This window comes from Mirounga leonina, unplaced genomic scaffold (assembly GCF_011800145.1).
Source record: "Mirounga leonina isolate KUSES-001 unplaced genomic scaffold, KU_Mleo_1.0 Mir_54, whole genome shotgun sequence".
In the NCBI taxonomy this organism is placed as follows: domain Eukaryota; kingdom Metazoa; phylum Chordata; class Mammalia; order Carnivora; family Phocidae; genus Mirounga; species Mirounga leonina.
The window spans coordinates 3,280,564-3,298,962 of record NW_023270812.1 but is presented as its reverse complement, the minus strand read 5'-3'; the positions used below and the strand labels follow the sequence as shown (position 1 = coordinate 3,298,962).

The window sequence follows — 18,399 nt, the reverse complement described above, 5'->3', positions numbered from 1 at the left end:
AGCGCTTGAATGTGTTAAAACTTAGAGTTGGTTTAATAATTGTAAATATAATCATAAAACTATGCAGGTGACAAAAATAATTATTGAGGGAGATATTATAGGACATAAAAGTAATAACTTATCACAATATAAATATTTCAAAATGATGAAATAAATAACATTTATAAAACATTTCTGTCTCTAGGGGCGCCTGGGTGGCTCAGTCATTAAGTGTCTGTCTTCAGCTCAGGTCATGACCTAAGGGTCTTGGGATGGAGCCCCTCATTGGGCTCCCTGCTCAGCGGGAAGCCTGCTTCTCCCTCTCGCACTCCCCCTGCTTGTGTTCCCTCTCTCGCTGTCTCTCTGTCAAATGAATAAATTAAAAATCTTAAAAAAAAAAAATTTCTGTCTCTACCCTGGGTACCTCATGTAAGTAGAATCATACATTTTTCCTTCTGGCTTATTTAACATAATATTTGTAAAGTTCATCCATGTCTTAGCATGTATTAAATTTCATTCTTTTGTTGTAGCTCAATAATATTCCATGGCATGTATATATCACATTTTGTGTATCCATTCATCTGTTGATGGACACTGGGTTGTCGCCACCTTGTGACTATTGTGAACAATGCTGCTATGAACACTGGCTTATTATTTGAATATTTGAAAGCTACAAGGTTGTTGTCAAAACCAACATTAAGGGGTGTCTGGGTGGCACAGCCAGTTAAGCATCCAACTCTTGGTTTCAGTTCAGGTCATGATCTCAAGGTCCTGGGATTCAGCCTCAAGTTGGGTTCCGTGCTCACCAGAGTCTGCTTGAGATTCTCTCTCCCTCTCCCTCTGCCCCTCCTGCTCATGCTAGCTCTCTCTCTCTAAAGTAAATAAATAAATCTTTAAAAATAAAAAGAAAACCTTAATATTTTCATTTTGTTATTTCAGGTGGCAGAAGGTTTTACAATATACTAGCTCTTAGGATCTGTCAGCATTCTTAAATTTATTTATTTTTTAATTTTAAATAGGCTCCAGGCCCAATGTGGGCTTGAACTTATGACCCTGAGATTGAGAGTCACGTGCTCTATTGGCTGAGCCAGCAGGTGCCCCAGGATCTATCAGCATTTATAAGAAGATTCAAATTTTAAATACTCAGGTTTCCTAAATCAATCTGAAACTTAACCCAGATGCATTTAACATGTAAGATTATATGTTCCATAGGATGTTATGTCCATCCTACCTCCTTTCCCAAGCACTAGGCAACATAAATTTACCACCTCTAGATTATGGAGCCTTAAACACAAAGTAACCATTTCAGAGGTGGCAAAATCTATGCTAGGCTTTGAGGATTCTGTTCAAGGTAACAATTTCACTGCCTTGTTAGCAAGTTTTTACAATTTTAAAAGGGGAAGGAATAACTGATTTCTTATCTGATGACTTCATTTCTGTGGTTATAAAAGTACTGTTCGTATGGGTAGCAAAGTGCATAGCAGAATTAGGCAGACGTATTTCTTTCCTTTTAAAGAAGACCTTTGTTAATTTCTTTAAAAAATCATTAAGTATAAGTTTGAAGCTAACAAAGATATCACAAAATCTAATCCCCTCATCGCCAAAGCATCCCAAAGACAGAAGGGATTTCAGAGGAGTATAACATACTGAAGTCAGCTTTAACATTAGCTAGAAATCCATGGGCAACTTTCTTTCAACAAACATGTCTATTCTTTTTTTTTTTTTAATTATTTTATTTTTTTATTCTTATGTTAATCCCCATACATTACATCATTAGTTTTAGATGAAGTGTTCCATGATTCATTGTTTGTGCATAACACCCAGTGCTCCATGCAGAATGTGCCCTCCTCAATACCCACCACCAGGCTAACCCATCCTCACACCCCCTCCCCTCTAGAACCCTGTTTGTTTTTCAGAGTCCATCGTCTCATGGTTCGTCTACCCCTCTGATTTCCCCCGCTTCATTCTTCCCCTCCTGCTACCTTCTTCTTCTTCTTTTTTTTTTCTTAACATATATTGCATTATTTGTTTCAGAGGTACAGATCTGAGATTCAACAGTCTTGCACAATTCACAGCGCTTACCAGAGCACACACCCTCCCCAGTGTCCATCACCCAGTCACCCCATCCCTCCCCAAACATGTCTATTCTTAACCATCTGTTTTAATGGAACAGTACAGGAGTTGAGTCATCTAAAACCACTAAATCCACACACAACTTCTCTTTGGCATTGGAATGCGCTTTGGTCTGCTCTATGGACATGGGTATGCTATTGTGAAAACTCCTATGAAAACATGACTTCAAAGGAACTGCAAACCTGTCCAGGATCCCTACATCTGCCAGTACCCTTAACACTAGCTCAGAGTGTTAACCAAGTACTGTGCAGAGCACCAGCCCAGGAAAGCAGCCTCCTCGTGCTGACCTTCCCCAGAGGGCGAGAAGTTTCAGCAGAGCTGAGTGCGGTGACAACGTCAAGTATGAACAAGAGAGTTAACGATACAGAAGGCTTACTAATCTCAAAGAGAGGTTTTAAAAGCAAGGCCTGGGTGACTAATCAAGTACTGATCACAGAAGAAATTTCAGCTTCAACAAAAGGAATGATATTCAAATTACTGTGAAAGCATTCCCTTTAATAAGTACAAAATAAACTTTTCAAAAATAAACTTTTCCCAAAAGTGTCCTGGACATTTCTACTTTTTTACTATATGGTTTTGTTTTTTTTTTTAAGATTTTATTTATTTATTTGAGAGAGAGAGAATGAGAGACAGAGAGCACAAGAGGGAAGAGGGCAGAGGGAGAAGCAGACCCCCTGCTGATCAGGGAGCCCGATGCGGGACTCAATCCCGGGACTCCAGGATCATGACTTGAGCCGAAGGCAGTCGCTTAACCAACTGAGCCACCCAGGCACCCTTTACTATACGTTTTAGTAGCACAAGGCTTCAAAGAATATTATATGGTCATTATTCCCATTTGGCCAAGGGATTAAAAAGAATGTCATAATCCTACATACAATTAGCATCTATCATATTCCTTCAGAAAGCAATGTACATATACCTTGGGAAACAGCCAAGCTATACTGTGAGGACAAAAACAGATGCTATCTCCAAGTCAGAAATAAGAAGAAAAAAATTTTATCTTAAAGAACACAAGGCTTTTCCCTTGTGAAATAGGTCTTAGCGGCTAATCTCTTGAGAATGTGCAGATGTAAACTATGTGAAATATTTTACTCAATATATTCAACTTATGTGTACTTTTTTGACATGAACAGAGTTTCTATCAGCAAAGTTAAAAATCAGATTAGAAAAAAATCAGGTTTTGAAATAGAAGCTAGGCAGCACACACATGTCACTTTAACCCTGGCACCAAGCTAAAATCCTTCCTTGCCAGCTCCCCTATACCATATCCAGCATTCAATTTCTTTTCAATATTTAGTGGAGGTAGACCTTTTATTCACTTGAAGAGCAGAAGTATTTACAATAATGACTGCAAATTATTCCATTCTCATACATTAGCTATTTGCCTTGGTGGATATGAAGTGGGGATTCAGTATTTTATCAAAACATGGGATTAGGACAATGTTGGCACTATCAGTCTGAAATTTCAAAGATTATATTTTTCCAAACTCTGGGAAGTTTTGCTCTAAGCAGGAAACACAACTGCTATAAAACTTGTCTTGAAATGTCATTTGATTTTCAATAAAAATTATTTGACACAATGCAAAAGATCTAGTACATCATTCTGTAATGATATCTTTACATCTAAATCCTAATCTAAAATGTATTTGAGCAACAACAAAAAAATCCCATTTAATAAATTCCAAAATCTTATTTTAACCCTTACTGCTCTGTAGCAATAATTCAAATCTCAACCAGAGAACTAAGAATGTGATAATAAATGCCAAGGTCTGTATATCAATTTGCAACTAGGCACTCTTAAGTTTCTCTCCATTAGCTTCAAGCATAGTACATCAGAGACAGGTGAGCAGCCCAAGAAAGTATCCTCAAATCAACAGGACTGCCTCCCACCATTTGAAACCCTAACTCTAAAATCTCTGTTCTAATTATTTATAAATAGCAAACATTCCTAATGAAACAGAGAGAGAACAACCCAACAAGTATCTGAAACTGAAGAATGAACGATTGCTTATGCTCACAGCCAGTTACAAAGCAAGAGAAAAAGATCGCAGTTTGAAGGGCAAACGTCTTGAGCACCTGTAATTCCTCAGCCGTCTACTTCAGGGAGGATGAGCAGGTTTTCTCTAGACACATGAAATTGGATACTACTGCAAAGTAAATAATTTTGAAGGGAAAAAAAAATCAATGTGAACCTAAGTCATCAAGTTCAATCTTATTTTTTAAAACCAAAGCTAAAGCAAACAAGCAAATATAAAGCTTAGTCTCTCTGACATTTCAACATGGTTGTTACCTTGCACCATTTCATTGTGGAAATTGTCAGTACATGGAGGGGGGAAGGGGACATTAAGCAAAGAAGCAAGGACGCATTTACACCTCTTTCTCTTCTTTCTTTCTCCCAAATCACACTCTTTTGATGGCTCCTACTGAAAACATAGGCCCCCCACAACTAGAAGCAACTTTCAACCAACTTTGTTCTTCCAAGTCCTTTTCGACGACGTGTCTTTGTTTCCTGAGGTCTTTCTGCTGCCTCTCTTTTGCTCTCAATTTCATTTCACCTCCAGCCTTATCACTTCATGCCCAGTTCACTGAGAAGACGTTCCTGCGGATCATTGCCTTTCACCTTCCCCGGCCCCTGACTCCACCCTCCGCAACACTGGCGCACTGTGGTATGGCTTTCTTTTGGCTAAGCTTCTGTGCCCACACCCCATTTCCTGCAGCCCAAGATCCAAGGTCTTCTGAGTGGCTTCTCTCCCTGCAGGCAAGAGAAGGCAGAGATCTAGAAGGGGAGGGATTCAGGAGACCAGGGCTCTAATCTAACTGACTCCCTGGCCTTGGGCTAACTACCTTCTGTCTCTTAGCCTCTTGTTTCCTCACCTATAAAATTGGGATAATAGTCGTCATTGCCCTGTAAGACTGTTTTAAGGTTTAAATGAAACACGCAAGATAAAAAACTTCTGCACAGCAAAGGAAACAGTCAAGAAAACTAAGAAGCAACCCACGGAATGGGAGAATGTCATTTGCAAATGACATTTCAGATGAAGGGCTGGTATCTAAGATCTATAAAGAACTTCTCAAACTCAACACCCAAAAAACAAATAACCCAGTCAAGAAATGGGCAGAAGACATGAACAGAAACTTCTCCAAAGAAGACATACAAATGGCTTACAGACATGAAAAAATGTTCCACATCACTAGCCATCAGGGAAATCCAAATCAAAACCACAATGAGATACCACCTCACACCAGTTAGAATGGCAAAAATTAACAAGACAGGAAACAAGTGTTGGTGAGGATGTGGAGAAAGGGGAACCCTCTTACATTGTTGGTGGGAATGCAGGCTGGTACAGCCACTCTGGAAAACAGTATGGAGTTTCCTCAAGATGTTAAAAATAGAGCTACCCTATGACCCAGCGACTGCACTACTTGGTATTTACCCCAAAGATACAGATGTAGTGAAAAGAAGGGGCACATGCACCCCAATGTTCATAGCAGCAATGGTCAAACTGTGGAAAGAGCCGAGATGCCCTTCAACAGATGAATGGATAAAGAAGATGTGGTTCATATATACAATGGGCTATTACTCAGCCATCAGAAAGGATGAACACCCATCATTCACATTGACATGGATGGAACTAGAAGGGATTATTCTAAGTGAAATAAGTCAAGCAGAGAAAGACAATTATCACATGGTTTCACTCATGTGTGGAACACAAGGAACAGTGCAGAGGACCACAGGAGAAGGGAAGGAAAACTAAACGGGAAGAAATCAGAGAGGGAGACAAACCCTAAGAGACTCTGGGCTCCGGGAAACAAACTGAGGGTTACAGAAGGGAGGGGGTGGGGGGATGGGGTAACCGGCTGATGGGTATTAAGGAAGGCACATGTGGTGATGAGCACTGGGTGTTATATGCAACTAATGAATCATTGAACACTGCATCAAAAACTAATGTACTATACATTGTATTACATGTACTGTATGTTGTAATATATGTTGGCTAACTGAACATAATAAAAAGAAAGGAAGAGAAAAAGAAAGAAAGAAAGAAACATGCAGTATAAAGAAATGCTAAACGTTCATCCCCATGCTATCTTCTTTCCCTGAGGATGCCCGTCTCCCTCTCTGGTCCTGACCCTCATCCAGAAATACTCCAAACACAGATGTTCTGAAAGTCACCTCGAGCCAGCTCACTCCTCCCTCCTCTGAGCTCCCTGGGACCCTTAGCAGCTCTTTTTTTTCCTTAAGATTTTATTTGTTTATTTGACAGAGAGAGTGAGAGCACAAGTAGGGAGGAGAGGGAGAAGTAGATTCCCTGTTGATCAGGGAGCCCAACGTGGGACTCGATCCCAGGACTCTGGGATCATGACCTGAGCCAAAGACAGACGCTTAACTGACTGGGCCACCCAGGTGTCCCCTTAGCAGCTCTAAGAGGAGACTTGCCTTGAAGCAGAAACCTCAGAGGCCTCCTGCAACCTCGACACAACCCAGAGCCCAGCATGTCCCGCGGGACTTTTGCTCTGATTGCCTCAACCAGTTAGTTGGTTTTGCTTTTTTAAAATCACCATCCTGGGATCGAGTCCTGTGTCGGGCTCCTTGCTCAGTGGGGAGCCTGCTTCTCCCTCTGCCTGCAGCTCCCCCTGCTTGTACTTTCACTCACTCTCTCTCGCCCATGCTCTCTCTAACAAGTAAATAAATAAAATCTTAAATAAAATAAAATAAAATAAAATCACCATCCTACAGCTTCCCCTTTCCTGATTTAACAAACCTCCTTCCCTCCTCCTTGTCCCACAATGGATCCACTTCTTCCCAAGGACCAAGTCTCAAGCTGACAAAGCTGCAGGAAGAGGAAAGCTTCTGGGATCCACCTCCCGTCCAGGACCCCTGTCCCCCATCAGTTATGACTGTCATATATTCTAAAGTTTTACCAGCCTTCTCTCTAGGATGGGGATCCAGGGTGTACAAAACCAGAGAGAGAACAGAGAACTGCCAAGAAAGGAGGGGGGTGGAGTACGTGTTGTTATAAATTATTTCATTTCGTTCTGTCCCCCATATGATTTCCTGAGGCAATCCTCGTAATGCAATTATCTTCGGTATTTTGAAAAGCATCCTTATTTCACAATAAGGAAGCTAGGGTTTTAGAAATCACACTTTGTGTACTTAGAGGGTAGAGTTACAATGCCCAGGGCATGAGGCCCTCTTGGGTGCAGATTTCAACACAGGCCGCCTTCCCAGCCTCAGCCTCATTCCGCCTCTCATTGTGTTTTTAGTTTACAGTGAACTTTTTGAAGACAAAAAAACGCCAATGTATTTAACCCCTTACCAGGCACTGTTTACCTTTAGACTTCAAATACATACGGATGATTGAAAGGAGGGAAGAAAATCTTAAGACCTTTCTAGATGTTACTGGGAATTGTTACCTCCTCTTTCAAGGGCCCAGGCAGCTCCCAGCAACTCCCTGTCCTTCCCTCTCAAGATAAGAAAAGCCTGAAGGCCTTGAGCCCAGAGCACTAAAAAAAAAAAAAAGCTCTATTTTTAACGTCTTGAGGAATCTCCATACTGTTTTTTGGAGTAGCTGTACCAGCAAAAAAAAAAAAAAAAAAAAATATATATATATATATATATATATATAAATTTTTAAAAATCAAAAAAAAGAAAAAAAGAAAGAAAGAAAGAAAAAGAAAAAAGCAAAGCCTGAAGGACATTGGCCTCAACAAACCAAAGAGACATGAAATGCGTGAAATGTGCAGAGTTAGCTCTGACTGAGTCAGTGTGACTTGGCGAGCGGCTGTCCAAATACAAGGTGCGCTGTTCGGGAGCAAAGAAATCTGGTTGAACAACTTCACTTCTTTCTGGATGAGGGACTGAAATTAAGCCTTGCAAAGGGACAGGAAATTTGAGGACATTAATGTCAGGGGCCCACTAAACACAACCCTCCTGACAAAGGGGGAGAGAAAACCCAGCCGCCGCCCCACACAGTGTGGGTGCCTCTCGGGATCTTTGTCCAGGGCACCCACACATTTACAGCAACACTTAGGAGCTGTTTTCAAATCCCCAAGTCTCTTGATTATTCTCCTAGATTCACACCAGACGAATGTTCCTCCCTTCCTCTAGGTTCTACGATATCCTTGTGTGCACCATCCCCAACAAACAGAAACACCCTCTCTTGTGTTTTCAAGTAATCGATGACCAGCCCATTCTTGCTTTGAAAAGTGGGAGCCTGAGCCAAACAGGCTGTTTATCATTTTCAAAATGGGTCGTTCCAAATACCAATTCTGTGTTAAAATTTAAAAAAAAAACAACACCTCACGACACCAAAAGATTGAAATATGTGAAGATTCAGTCTGGCACTAATAGAAAGAATACTCATTTCTTTATTTGAGTATCCCATATAAGTCAGCCTACCTCCTTCCCAACAGCCTTATGGAAAGCTGCGTGGGAAGATGGTGGTGTAGGAAGACCCCGAACAAACCTCCTCCCACGGACACCAGATCTGTAGCTTCATATGGAACAACTCCCTTTGAAGAAGAGCTGAAAACCGGCCGAACTGCCCCTCCACAACAAAGGATGGAAAGACCACACCGAGGTGGGTAGGAGATGCAGAGACACGGTCTCGCAAAAGCCGCCCCCTGCCCCGCCCAGCACAGAGACCCACAGCAGGGAGGGATCTCACAAGGGCAGTTTCTCCCAGAGGAGCGAGGGGATTGTGCCCCCTACCAGGCACCCCAACCCTTGGGACCTGCACCAGAGAGATGCGCCCCCAAAAGGTCTCACTTAGAAAAAACAGTGGGGCTTCCTTAAGTCCAAGAGGGATGTGGTCTCTCTCACATAGAGACCCAGGACAAAAGCAAGTTTGAAAAGCATCTAGACTGTATGTGAAGGAGCTTCATTTGCTAATCTTCGAGCATCTGCCAGAGGGGCGGGGGACAGGTGGGACGCTCTCCAGAGATGAGCACAATTTTTGCTCTCTCTCTCCCTGCTAGCGCAGGCAGCGCCCAGAGACAGGGCACTCTCCCACTGCCGTGGGGTGAATGATCCCGGAGTTCTCCCATTGCCTGGCCGAAGCCAGCGGGCATGTGAGCTGCTCCACGCTCCTGCTGCCAGACTGGGGCTGGAGGCTGCAAGTGGTCACAGCGTTCTCCCACAGCCTTGCTGCTGAGGGGCAAGAACAGACACGGTGCCCTCCTGCAGCCCCACCGAGGCCAGAGGGCACGCACAGCCCAGGCAGTCTCCCAGGGCTTTTCTAAAGCCGGTGGGTGCGCTCCACCCCCTGCGCTCTCCAGCTGCGTCGCAAAGCCAGCAGGTGCATGCAGCCCACACAGAGGGCACCCATTGATCCCCTGGCCCTCGTGGCCAGGGGGCGCTTGTGTTCCTGGGCTCCATGGGACTATAACAATTGCTAAGACAGTTCCTGGCAACCTACAACCCCCAGCGCCCTGCACAGACGGTAGACTGAAGCACATCCCCAGTCTCCCTGCAAAAAAGGCCTATTTACTTGTCCTGGAGCTTTAGCCTGAGGGGCAGACTTCCTGTTTGCCACACAACCAGGGGTTATGAAGGTGTTCTCAGGGAACACAGGCTGGGAGGCACCACCCTTGCAGCCCTGGCCTTGCTTCAGCTCTGTGGTACCTCCTAGGAAGGAGCTTATACATTGGCTAGAACCCTGAGTTTTGCAACCTCCATCCAAAGGACACCTTTGGATCTCCTGGCCTGGAGGCCAGCAGAGGTTATGATTATGGTCCCACAGGACTGTATCTATTTGCATACTTTAAAAGCTGCTGCCTATGGGTCTGGCTTCCAATCAGCCTGAAACTAGGTTCTAACAGATCCTTCCCTTTGGAACATCAACAGGTCTTGACACACCAATGGAACCCTATCAAGAATAAATCAGGTTGCTTGGGCAATCACAAAAGTTGGAAAGATAACCAAGACCTAGGGCAAGGTTAAGTGACAAGGTTCATCACCCACACAAGGCCACTCCTTTAAGATGGGGAGAGGCTGCTGTTTAGAAACATATAGAAATGAACACAGAGTGGGATGCCTGGGTGGCTCAGTCGGTTAAGTGTCTGCCTTTGGTTCAGGTCATGATCCCAGGATCCTCGGATCAAGTCCTGCACTGGGCTCCTTGCTCAGCAGGGAGCCTGCTTCTCCCTCTGCATGCCACTTCCCCTGCTTATGCTCTCTCTCTCTGACAAATAAATAAATAAAATCTTAAAAAAAAAAAAAAAAGAAATGAACACAGAGAGTCAAGCAAAACGAAAACATAGAGAAGTATGTTCCAAATAAAACAACAAGGTAAAAAGCTCAGAAAAATACCTTAATTTCGGGTGCCTGGGTGGCTCAGTTGGTTAAGCGACTGCCTTCGGCTCAGGTCAAGATCCTGGAGTCCCGGGATCGAGTCCCGCATCGGGCTCCCTGCTCGGCGGGGAGTTTGCTTCTCCCTCTGACCCTCCTCCCTCTCATGCTCTCTGTCTCTCATTCTCTCTCTCTCAAATAAATAAATAAAATCTTAAAAAAAAAAATACCTTAATTTCACAGAGATAAGTAATCTGCCTGATAAAGAATTCAAAGCCATGGTCATAAAGATGCTGACCAGACTCAGGGGAAGACCAGATAAACACAGTGAGAACTTCAACAAAGAGATGGAAAACATCAGCAAGTGCCAAACATTAGTCACAGAGCTGAAGCACACACTGGAGGGTTCCCCGGCAGACCAGATGAAGCAGAAGAACAGATCAGCAATCTGGAAGGCAGGGCAGTGGAGCTCACCCAAACAGAGCAGCCAAAAAAGGAAAAAAGAAGTAAAAAAGAAAAATGAAGACAGACTAACAGACCTATGGGACAACATCAAATGGAATAACAATTCACATTACATGGGCCAACAGGAGAAGAGAGAGAGAAAGGAGCAGAAAATTATTTGAAGAAATAATGGCTGAAAGTTCCCCAACGTGGGGAGAGAAACAGACATCCAGGTCCAGGAAGCCCAGAGAATTCCAAATAAGATGAACCCAAAGAGATCACATCAAGCACATCCTAATTAAATGTCAAAAGTTAAAGATAAAAAGAGACTCTTAAAATCAACAAGAGAAAAACAACTTGGGACGTGCAAGGAACCCCCAGAAGACAACTGGCAGATTTTTCATCAGAAATTTGCAGCCAGAAGGGGTTGTGGGATGATAAATCCAATCCAAAGTGCTGAAAGGAATAAAGCTTCCAACCAAGAATACCCTACCCGGCAAGGTTATCATTCAAAATTGAAGTACAGATAAAGAGGATGGTAACAAGATCTACTGTGGCGATCACCTTGCAATGTATACAAATATCAAGTCATTATGCCATACATCTGAAATCAATATAATGTCACAGGTCAATTATACCTCAACAAAATATTTTGTAAAAAATAAATAACGCAGGGTGCCTGAGTGGCTCAGTCAGTTAAGCATCTGACTCCTGATTTCAACTCAGGTCATGATTGCAGTCCTGGGATTGAGCCCCACATGGGGCTTCACACTCAGCAGAGAGTCTGCTTGAGATTCTCTCTCTGCCTCTCCCACTGCCCGGTCATGCTCTCTAACTAAATAAGTAAGCCAATAAAATCTTTAAAAACAAATACAGAACACTACACAGGATCACTCTAATATTCCATGTGTTAAAATTCACTTGACTTTCTGAAAGAGATAAATTAAGCTCTAAGGAAACAGGCACCTAGTTATGAAATCCAAATGCATCTTAACTCCTGGGTCAACCCATCCTTAGCCATTATAAACAAACACTTGTAAATTAAAGGGAAAAAAGAACCTTTTTATATAATAAAATTGATTTTTGAATTACTGTAACTTCCGAGTCTAGAAAGGTAGCCTCATATGAAGCCCTCTGTAAACATGCACCAGTTGAACTTGAGCAGCGACAGTGCTTTGTCAGCAGCTCGTCTGGGGCCGAGTCTGCGGGGGCGTGAAGGCCCCAGCCATCTCACCTGTCCTCAAAGCACACGGTGCACTTCCAGGCATCGGTCTTCCTCAGGAACACTCGGCACTCCGAGCACACGCGGTGGCTGCAGCCCTTGCACACGGCCCCCCGGTTCAGCAGAAGCCCCAGCTCACGCTGACAGCGTGCACACGACTTCTCTTTGTACTCCGGGCTCACGCTCTTTGCTCCTTTCCACCGGAGATGCTGCAAGTGAGTCTTCAGTTTCCTGCGGCCCAAAGAGTCAAATGGTAAGTTATGACTGAAAGAAAGGACAGACGCCAGACGTACCCCTACATGGCGAGGGCCCCAACAGTACCACCCCCGGCAGGAGAAGAAACAAGGGGCTTTGGCATCCAACACACCCGGGTAACAACATGGCCGTGTGAACTAGGCATCTCACTCAATCTCTCCAGAAAGAGGCTCAGAGATTTTCTCCACAGTGAAACGGAGATGAGAAAGAGCTCACCTCCCACAGATGCTGGGAGGATTCAATGGCAAAGCCTAAAAAGTGGCCGGCACAGAGGAGTTAGTCTCTAGTTTGGTTCTAGGCTCATCCCTCCATGCCCAAAGGACATCGTCATGGTTAGCAAGGACAGAGAGAGAACAAAACAAAACACACACACGCACACAGAGAAAATGGCATCAATTTTAATATAGAAGGCATGGAAAGATCTATAAAGATATACATGCCTGCTATTGTCATTAAGTTATCCAATAAAATTATTTAACTGATGTTATGCTTTTGCTACTGTTTTTTTAAAAAGACTTTACTTATTTGACAGAAAGAGAGATAGTGAGAGCAGGAACACAAGCAGCGGGGAGTGGGAGAGGGAGAAGCAGTCTCCCTGGCTGAGCAGGGAGCCTGGTGCTGGGCTCAATCCCAGGATCCTGGGATCATGACCTGAGCCGAAGGCAGACGCTTAACAACTGAGCCACCCAGGCGTCCCAGCTACTGTTTTGTTTTGTTTTTTGTTTTTTAATGGGTGGTCAGTTCACTTCCAGTCCCTATTTCCCCGAGATAATAGCCCAAGTGTGCTAAGGGACCTTACACTGGACCCCAAAGAGGTGTTATTAACCAGAACACTCTTGTATGAAATGTCTCGGCTAGCTACTTTTAGAAGAGAGAAGCCAATCCCAAAAAACAAGTGTAGTTCATTCAGTTTGCAGAAATTGCAGGATTGGCTCTACAGTCTGTACCCTCCGGAACAAAACTTCCTGACCACAGCATCCGAGTTACTTTGCTGATATTCAAAATGTTTCTAAATCACCAAAAGGCCTCTAATCATCAGAGACAATTCCATTTTGTTCAGTGTTTTTTATTTTGTAGTGGAAGAAAGTACAAGTACATTTAGGGAGCTTTGGGATAACAGGGAAGGACAGAAAAAAGACACTGTATCTTCCAGTTACCCCGCAAATTTCTCTCATTCCTCAAGCATTGGGTTGCCCCGAATTTTATTTATTTATATGTGTATTTTTCTTGGCAGACTCTGAAAGAGTTCCGCCGTTAAAAACAAAACAAAATCAAAAGCCTATTCCACGTACTTATTTTCCAGTCTTTGCGTCCTTTACAGACATTGAGAAACAAGGCATCGCCGTTTGTAAGGGTGGATCTGGACCGCTACCAATCGGCAGTTTTGATAATAGCCCTGCTTTATTAAGGGTTAACTCATACCAAACAGTGCGTGCAGCTTCCAGACAGACAAGGAAAGGAACTTCCTATTGACAGATCAGTCAGGGAACAGGCTGAGCAGGTTCATATTTTATACTCCCCTCCCCTCAAAGCCAACTTGGAAGCAAAAGCACACTAAGAAAAAGACAGGAATGGATTGCAGCAGACCTGCTGTTTCTATGCTGCTTTCTCGGCTTTTCTGTGTGCCTTCGGAGACCCCCACCAACAATTTAGGCAAACCTTCGCTGGAGGTCTTTCCCTTGAGGGGTATCGTAGAAGCCTGCAAACCTTCCTTTGAATTAGTCCCACGAAGTAGCAAAGGGACAAGCAGCCCACAATACACCTAGCACAAAAAGGCACTATTCTAAGTCAATGACAAAAGCAGCCTCCCTTTGCCCTTACAGTGGGGAGCTCAGTTAGAGGGCAGGGCTACCTGGCCTCTACCCCTCACGGGGCCACTTGCAGAGGGGACGCCCGAACCCGCCGTGGCCAGCAAGCAGGTGGCAGCAGGCTGCAAGCAGGAAAACCCAGGGACTTGCACGCATGTGGAGGACAGCCTACCGGATCCTTTCCTCCTCGATGTTTTGAACCGCCTGGTCTCGGTACAGAACCTGGAGGATGACCTCGCGTTCCAACTCCTGGAGGGAATTCAGATTGATGTCCCGGGCCATTCCTTCTCTCGTGCAGAGACCTGAGCCGAGTGTCACTCCATGGCCGAGTACCCCTGTGCTGTGGGTGAGCTCAGAGCGCCCAGGAGCAGCCCCAAGTGCTTGAAAGTGCTCCTTCTCCTATATAGTGGCAACGGTTTGGCTTGTGACTCTTTTTTTTTTGTCCTTTTTAACTGTGTCACACTCCTCAGGAGAAGAAAGTTCCAAGAGACTGCCCCTCAGCTGGACTCGTGGCTCCCCGAGCCTCATGCCAACCCGGGGAGCCTTTCCACGGAGCCTTACTGCTGCCTCTGAAGTCCGTCTAACCCCAAAGCATATCTGTTTTCTGAGGTTTTGCCAGAGATTGTTATAAATCAGACCGGCTCCAAGCAGATAATTTCTGCAAAGCAGAAGTGAGCCCCAGTCGGCGGGAACTTAGAAACGGCAGCAGAAGCGTATGGAGGACATTCAGATGCTAACCTTCCCCTCCAATGCCTTCAGGTCAGCAGTTATGGTCATTAAAAGCCCAGCCAGTTGAAAGCCTGTAGAAAGGAACAACAAAATGACCTCATTTTCCTGGCTTGTGCATGTCTGCGGCATCACTTCTGGACACACAAAATGTTCCACACAGACCTTTGCACCTTCTGCCATCGTGATAATGTAAGACTTTAAATTTTATTAAAATTGGCCTTCTCGTGTTTCTAAAAGCCACACTTCTGAACTTGAATTATTCTTGAATTATTCGTATCTCCAGTGATCAGAGAAGCAAAAAGGTCCATGTTTAACGGTTATCATCCTAATGGAAAATACATTAGAAGACTCAATGTGCCCAACACTTAGCTCTTATTTTTACAATTAACTTCAAAACTCAAAAAAAGTAGGAATATCCCACAACCTCTATCTATCAATTATTTATGTTTTTTAATGGTTTTCAAGGATGTCACATGCATGGGGTCTTGTTTCTGTCTAATGCTGGTTGAAAGGTTCTGCATACGTTCCCCCTGCTTTTTTTTCCCCCATTGGAGACACTGGGCTCACATGACCTTCAATTTGTTCCTCCCCCACCCCAACCAAGAAGATGGTGTTGAATTGATAAAACACACTGGCTAGATGCATATCATTGAAAAGCAGAAAGTGTAGATCAAAGCAATATACTTTCTGTAATGCCATTTTTTAATCAAATCTACATGAATTCCTTAGTAATAAGACTTCCTTTCAATGCTTTAGAAGCTAAACTTTTGTTGGGCTTCAATAGAAATCCACATTATATTAATTTATGATCATAACAAATCATTGAATAAGGGGTTAATAGAGCCCTAAGGGATCATCTTCTGTAAGAAAAGAAAGGGTTAAGAATCTCTGCTTAATCTTTGGTAGTCTGGTGAAGCCTGTGTATTTAATGCATAAAATAAAATACATTGAATTACAAAGGAAATCATTTATACTGAAATGTTTTACTATAATAATATCTATGTTCACTGATGCATGAAATAATGAGATCTAGCAGTGATCTAACAACTACTATAATATCAAAGTAATGATGATTATAAGTAATATTTTGAGATATCTACAACATACATCGTGGTATGAAAATATGTGTGATTTCTATTAGTGACAGTTACCAGTCCTGCTAGTTCTACTCTGGTTTGATGCCTGTATTCATAATGGAAAGAAATGCTAATTTTTAGTTAGAGGTAGATAAATAAAGAAGTAATCTTTTCCCAATCCAAGTTCATGGCCCTATAGGCTAAGGACTCATGGCTTAAGGGATTCTAGATTTGTCAGTTGCTCTATTGTGGGACAAAGTTAAAATGCACAGCTCGCCCAAATGCACAGGTTGCATGAAGAGTAGGAAGTCGCAGAGCTCTGAAAGGGGCACTCTTGGCCTCTCGTCTTCAGGGAAGTACTCACCAGTGCCTGTCTTCAAAAGGCTTCCTATCCAGAAGATGGAAAAATGACCAAGCAGCAAGGACTCTGGGCTCTAGCCCAGGCTGGCTGGTAATCACTGTTATGACCAATGCAAAGCCTCAATCCTCCTTGGTCCCCAGTTTCTGGATGAACAGATGGAACTTGCAGATCTCAGTTCCCCGAGGCTCTGAGTCTCTGGAAAACAGGAAAGCAATATGCAATAACGTATCATCAAGTAACAAGTGGTAAGGTGCAAATTGGCCAATATGTCGCCAACTTTATGAGCCTATTTCTTCTAAACTTGCCCCTTGGCTCTTCCTCCTTCTTATTTACCACTGGGCCAAGAACTATACAGTTGCCCCGATTCTCAAGTATTTTCAATGAAGATTTTTGCATTTGGCTCAAAACACTTGATTTGTGTGCACCGAGCTTTCTTTTCACGGGGTTTCTGTGCTCCACCCTCTGGCTCTGGTCATGTGCTACAGGGGTGGAAATGACATTAACAAGGGGACTCATTGGGGGAATCCTGGCACACACAAATGTTTACTCATCCAAGTGGTTGGGTTTTACAGAAATACAGGATTCAGTTATGTAAAAACACTCCTCATACTCTATCAAATTCATGGCTATGGGCCTCCAGTGGGAAGGGTCCTTTTCATGGATGAGAGGGAGCTCATCCTCCCCCCAGTGGCCATTCACTCCTACTTACGGAAAAGTAAAATTTGGGTTGTTTCTCGGATCCATCCATCCATCCATTCAGTAAATATTTACTGAGCACCTTCCAAGTGCCACACACTGTTCAAGTGCTTAGAGCACATGACTTGATTGACTGGTGATTTACACTCTATCCCATGTGTAAGAAGACTATGATGTTGCTTACAATAAAAGCACAGAGAGGACAATTAAAGTCAGAGAGACATCAGCAGTCAGAGTGGAAAGGGGAGATCATTCTACCAGAAATCTGCAGTGAGACATTCACCGTGCTTGAGTATTAGATGTATTTCTGACCTTCCTAGTAGCCAAGGCAAAACCAAACAAAATGAAACAAAACAAAACAAAACAAAAATCAAGGTGATGTATATCATTCTGATAAACTGAAGGAAGATGAGAAGGACCTCCTTCTCATAGGTATAAAGGGCATAGACTGAGAAAACAATCAATTATTTGAGCCATGGTTCAGCAGAAGAAGCAAAATTATGCTTGAGGGATCATTATTATATTGATCTTAAAGCTAAGAAGCTAGAACCAAATCATAATTCACTGAAAGCATTTCAAATAGAGATCAAAACATGGTGCTTCCTGATATTCCAAGGTGATGTTGGCATAAAGCTTAGAAAACCAGAGGATCAGTGTTTGGTATCCATCCCCCTGTGTTTTTTATTCTTGACTTTCAGATATTTGATCCTAGCTTCTGTAAACCTTCAGCCATTCAAGCACTTGGTTAATATTTACTACCAGTAAAGCCTTCTATCATTAGATGGAAATGTACTTTTTCCTTTAACTTGAAGGATCTGCCTCTAGATCCTCTCTAAACAAGGGGTGACTTTTTTAAATGATGCTATTGGTACTGCAGGGAGCATCACGCCAGGGTCATAAATTGGTTCTGTTCATCGGGCATCACCACAGGATCTTTCACAGCAAGATTTCACAGAAACTGAGGAAGACGTTTTCTCTTTGGTGTCCAGGGACCTCCTAGTGTCCCACCTGGCTTGGTGGCTTAGATATTCCATTTACCACATTTGAGCCACGATTGCTTCATCTCATTGGGACTCGCCCAGGATTTTCACGGGGGCAGTACCACACTTACATCTTTAGAAATTTGTGGGGCACTTCTGGTTGTCACAGCGACACAAAATTGTCTTGCATCCCCATGCAAATGTTGACTACCTTACCAGATAATTCGATTAGAAAAAAAATTATAATTATCTGATAAAATGTAACTCTTATATGAACATAGAGTGTATTTTGCAGGATTTTAATATACTCTGAGTTTTCCAGGATGCAACTATTGTGTAGATTGAAGGAAAACTGAACTTTGTTTCACTTAGAACTTTAACAAGAATTGTTTATCATTGCAGAAAGTTGCATTACCAAAGGCAACA

General features: G+C 43.2%; 1 protein-coding gene across 2 annotated transcripts in view; it reads right to left on the bottom strand.

Moving 5' to 3' along the window:
• The window catches only part of LOC118001841 (synaptotagmin-like protein 3), a 94,615-nt gene that overhangs the window by 64,282 nt on the left and 11,934 nt on the right, over positions 1–18,399 (bottom strand). For both annotated transcript variants that reach the window (XM_034992003.1, XM_034992005.1), the window contains 3 exons: positions 16,301–16,492; positions 14,304–14,931; positions 12,081–12,299 (listed from right to left, as the gene is read on the bottom strand). In XM_034992003.1, the coding sequence (XP_034847894.1) occupies positions 12,081–12,299; positions 14,304–14,413 (329 nt within the window). In that variant the 5' untranslated portion in view covers positions 14,414–14,931; positions 16,301–16,492. The remainder of the gene's footprint in view (positions 1–12,080; positions 12,300–14,303; positions 14,932–16,300; positions 16,493–18,399) is intronic.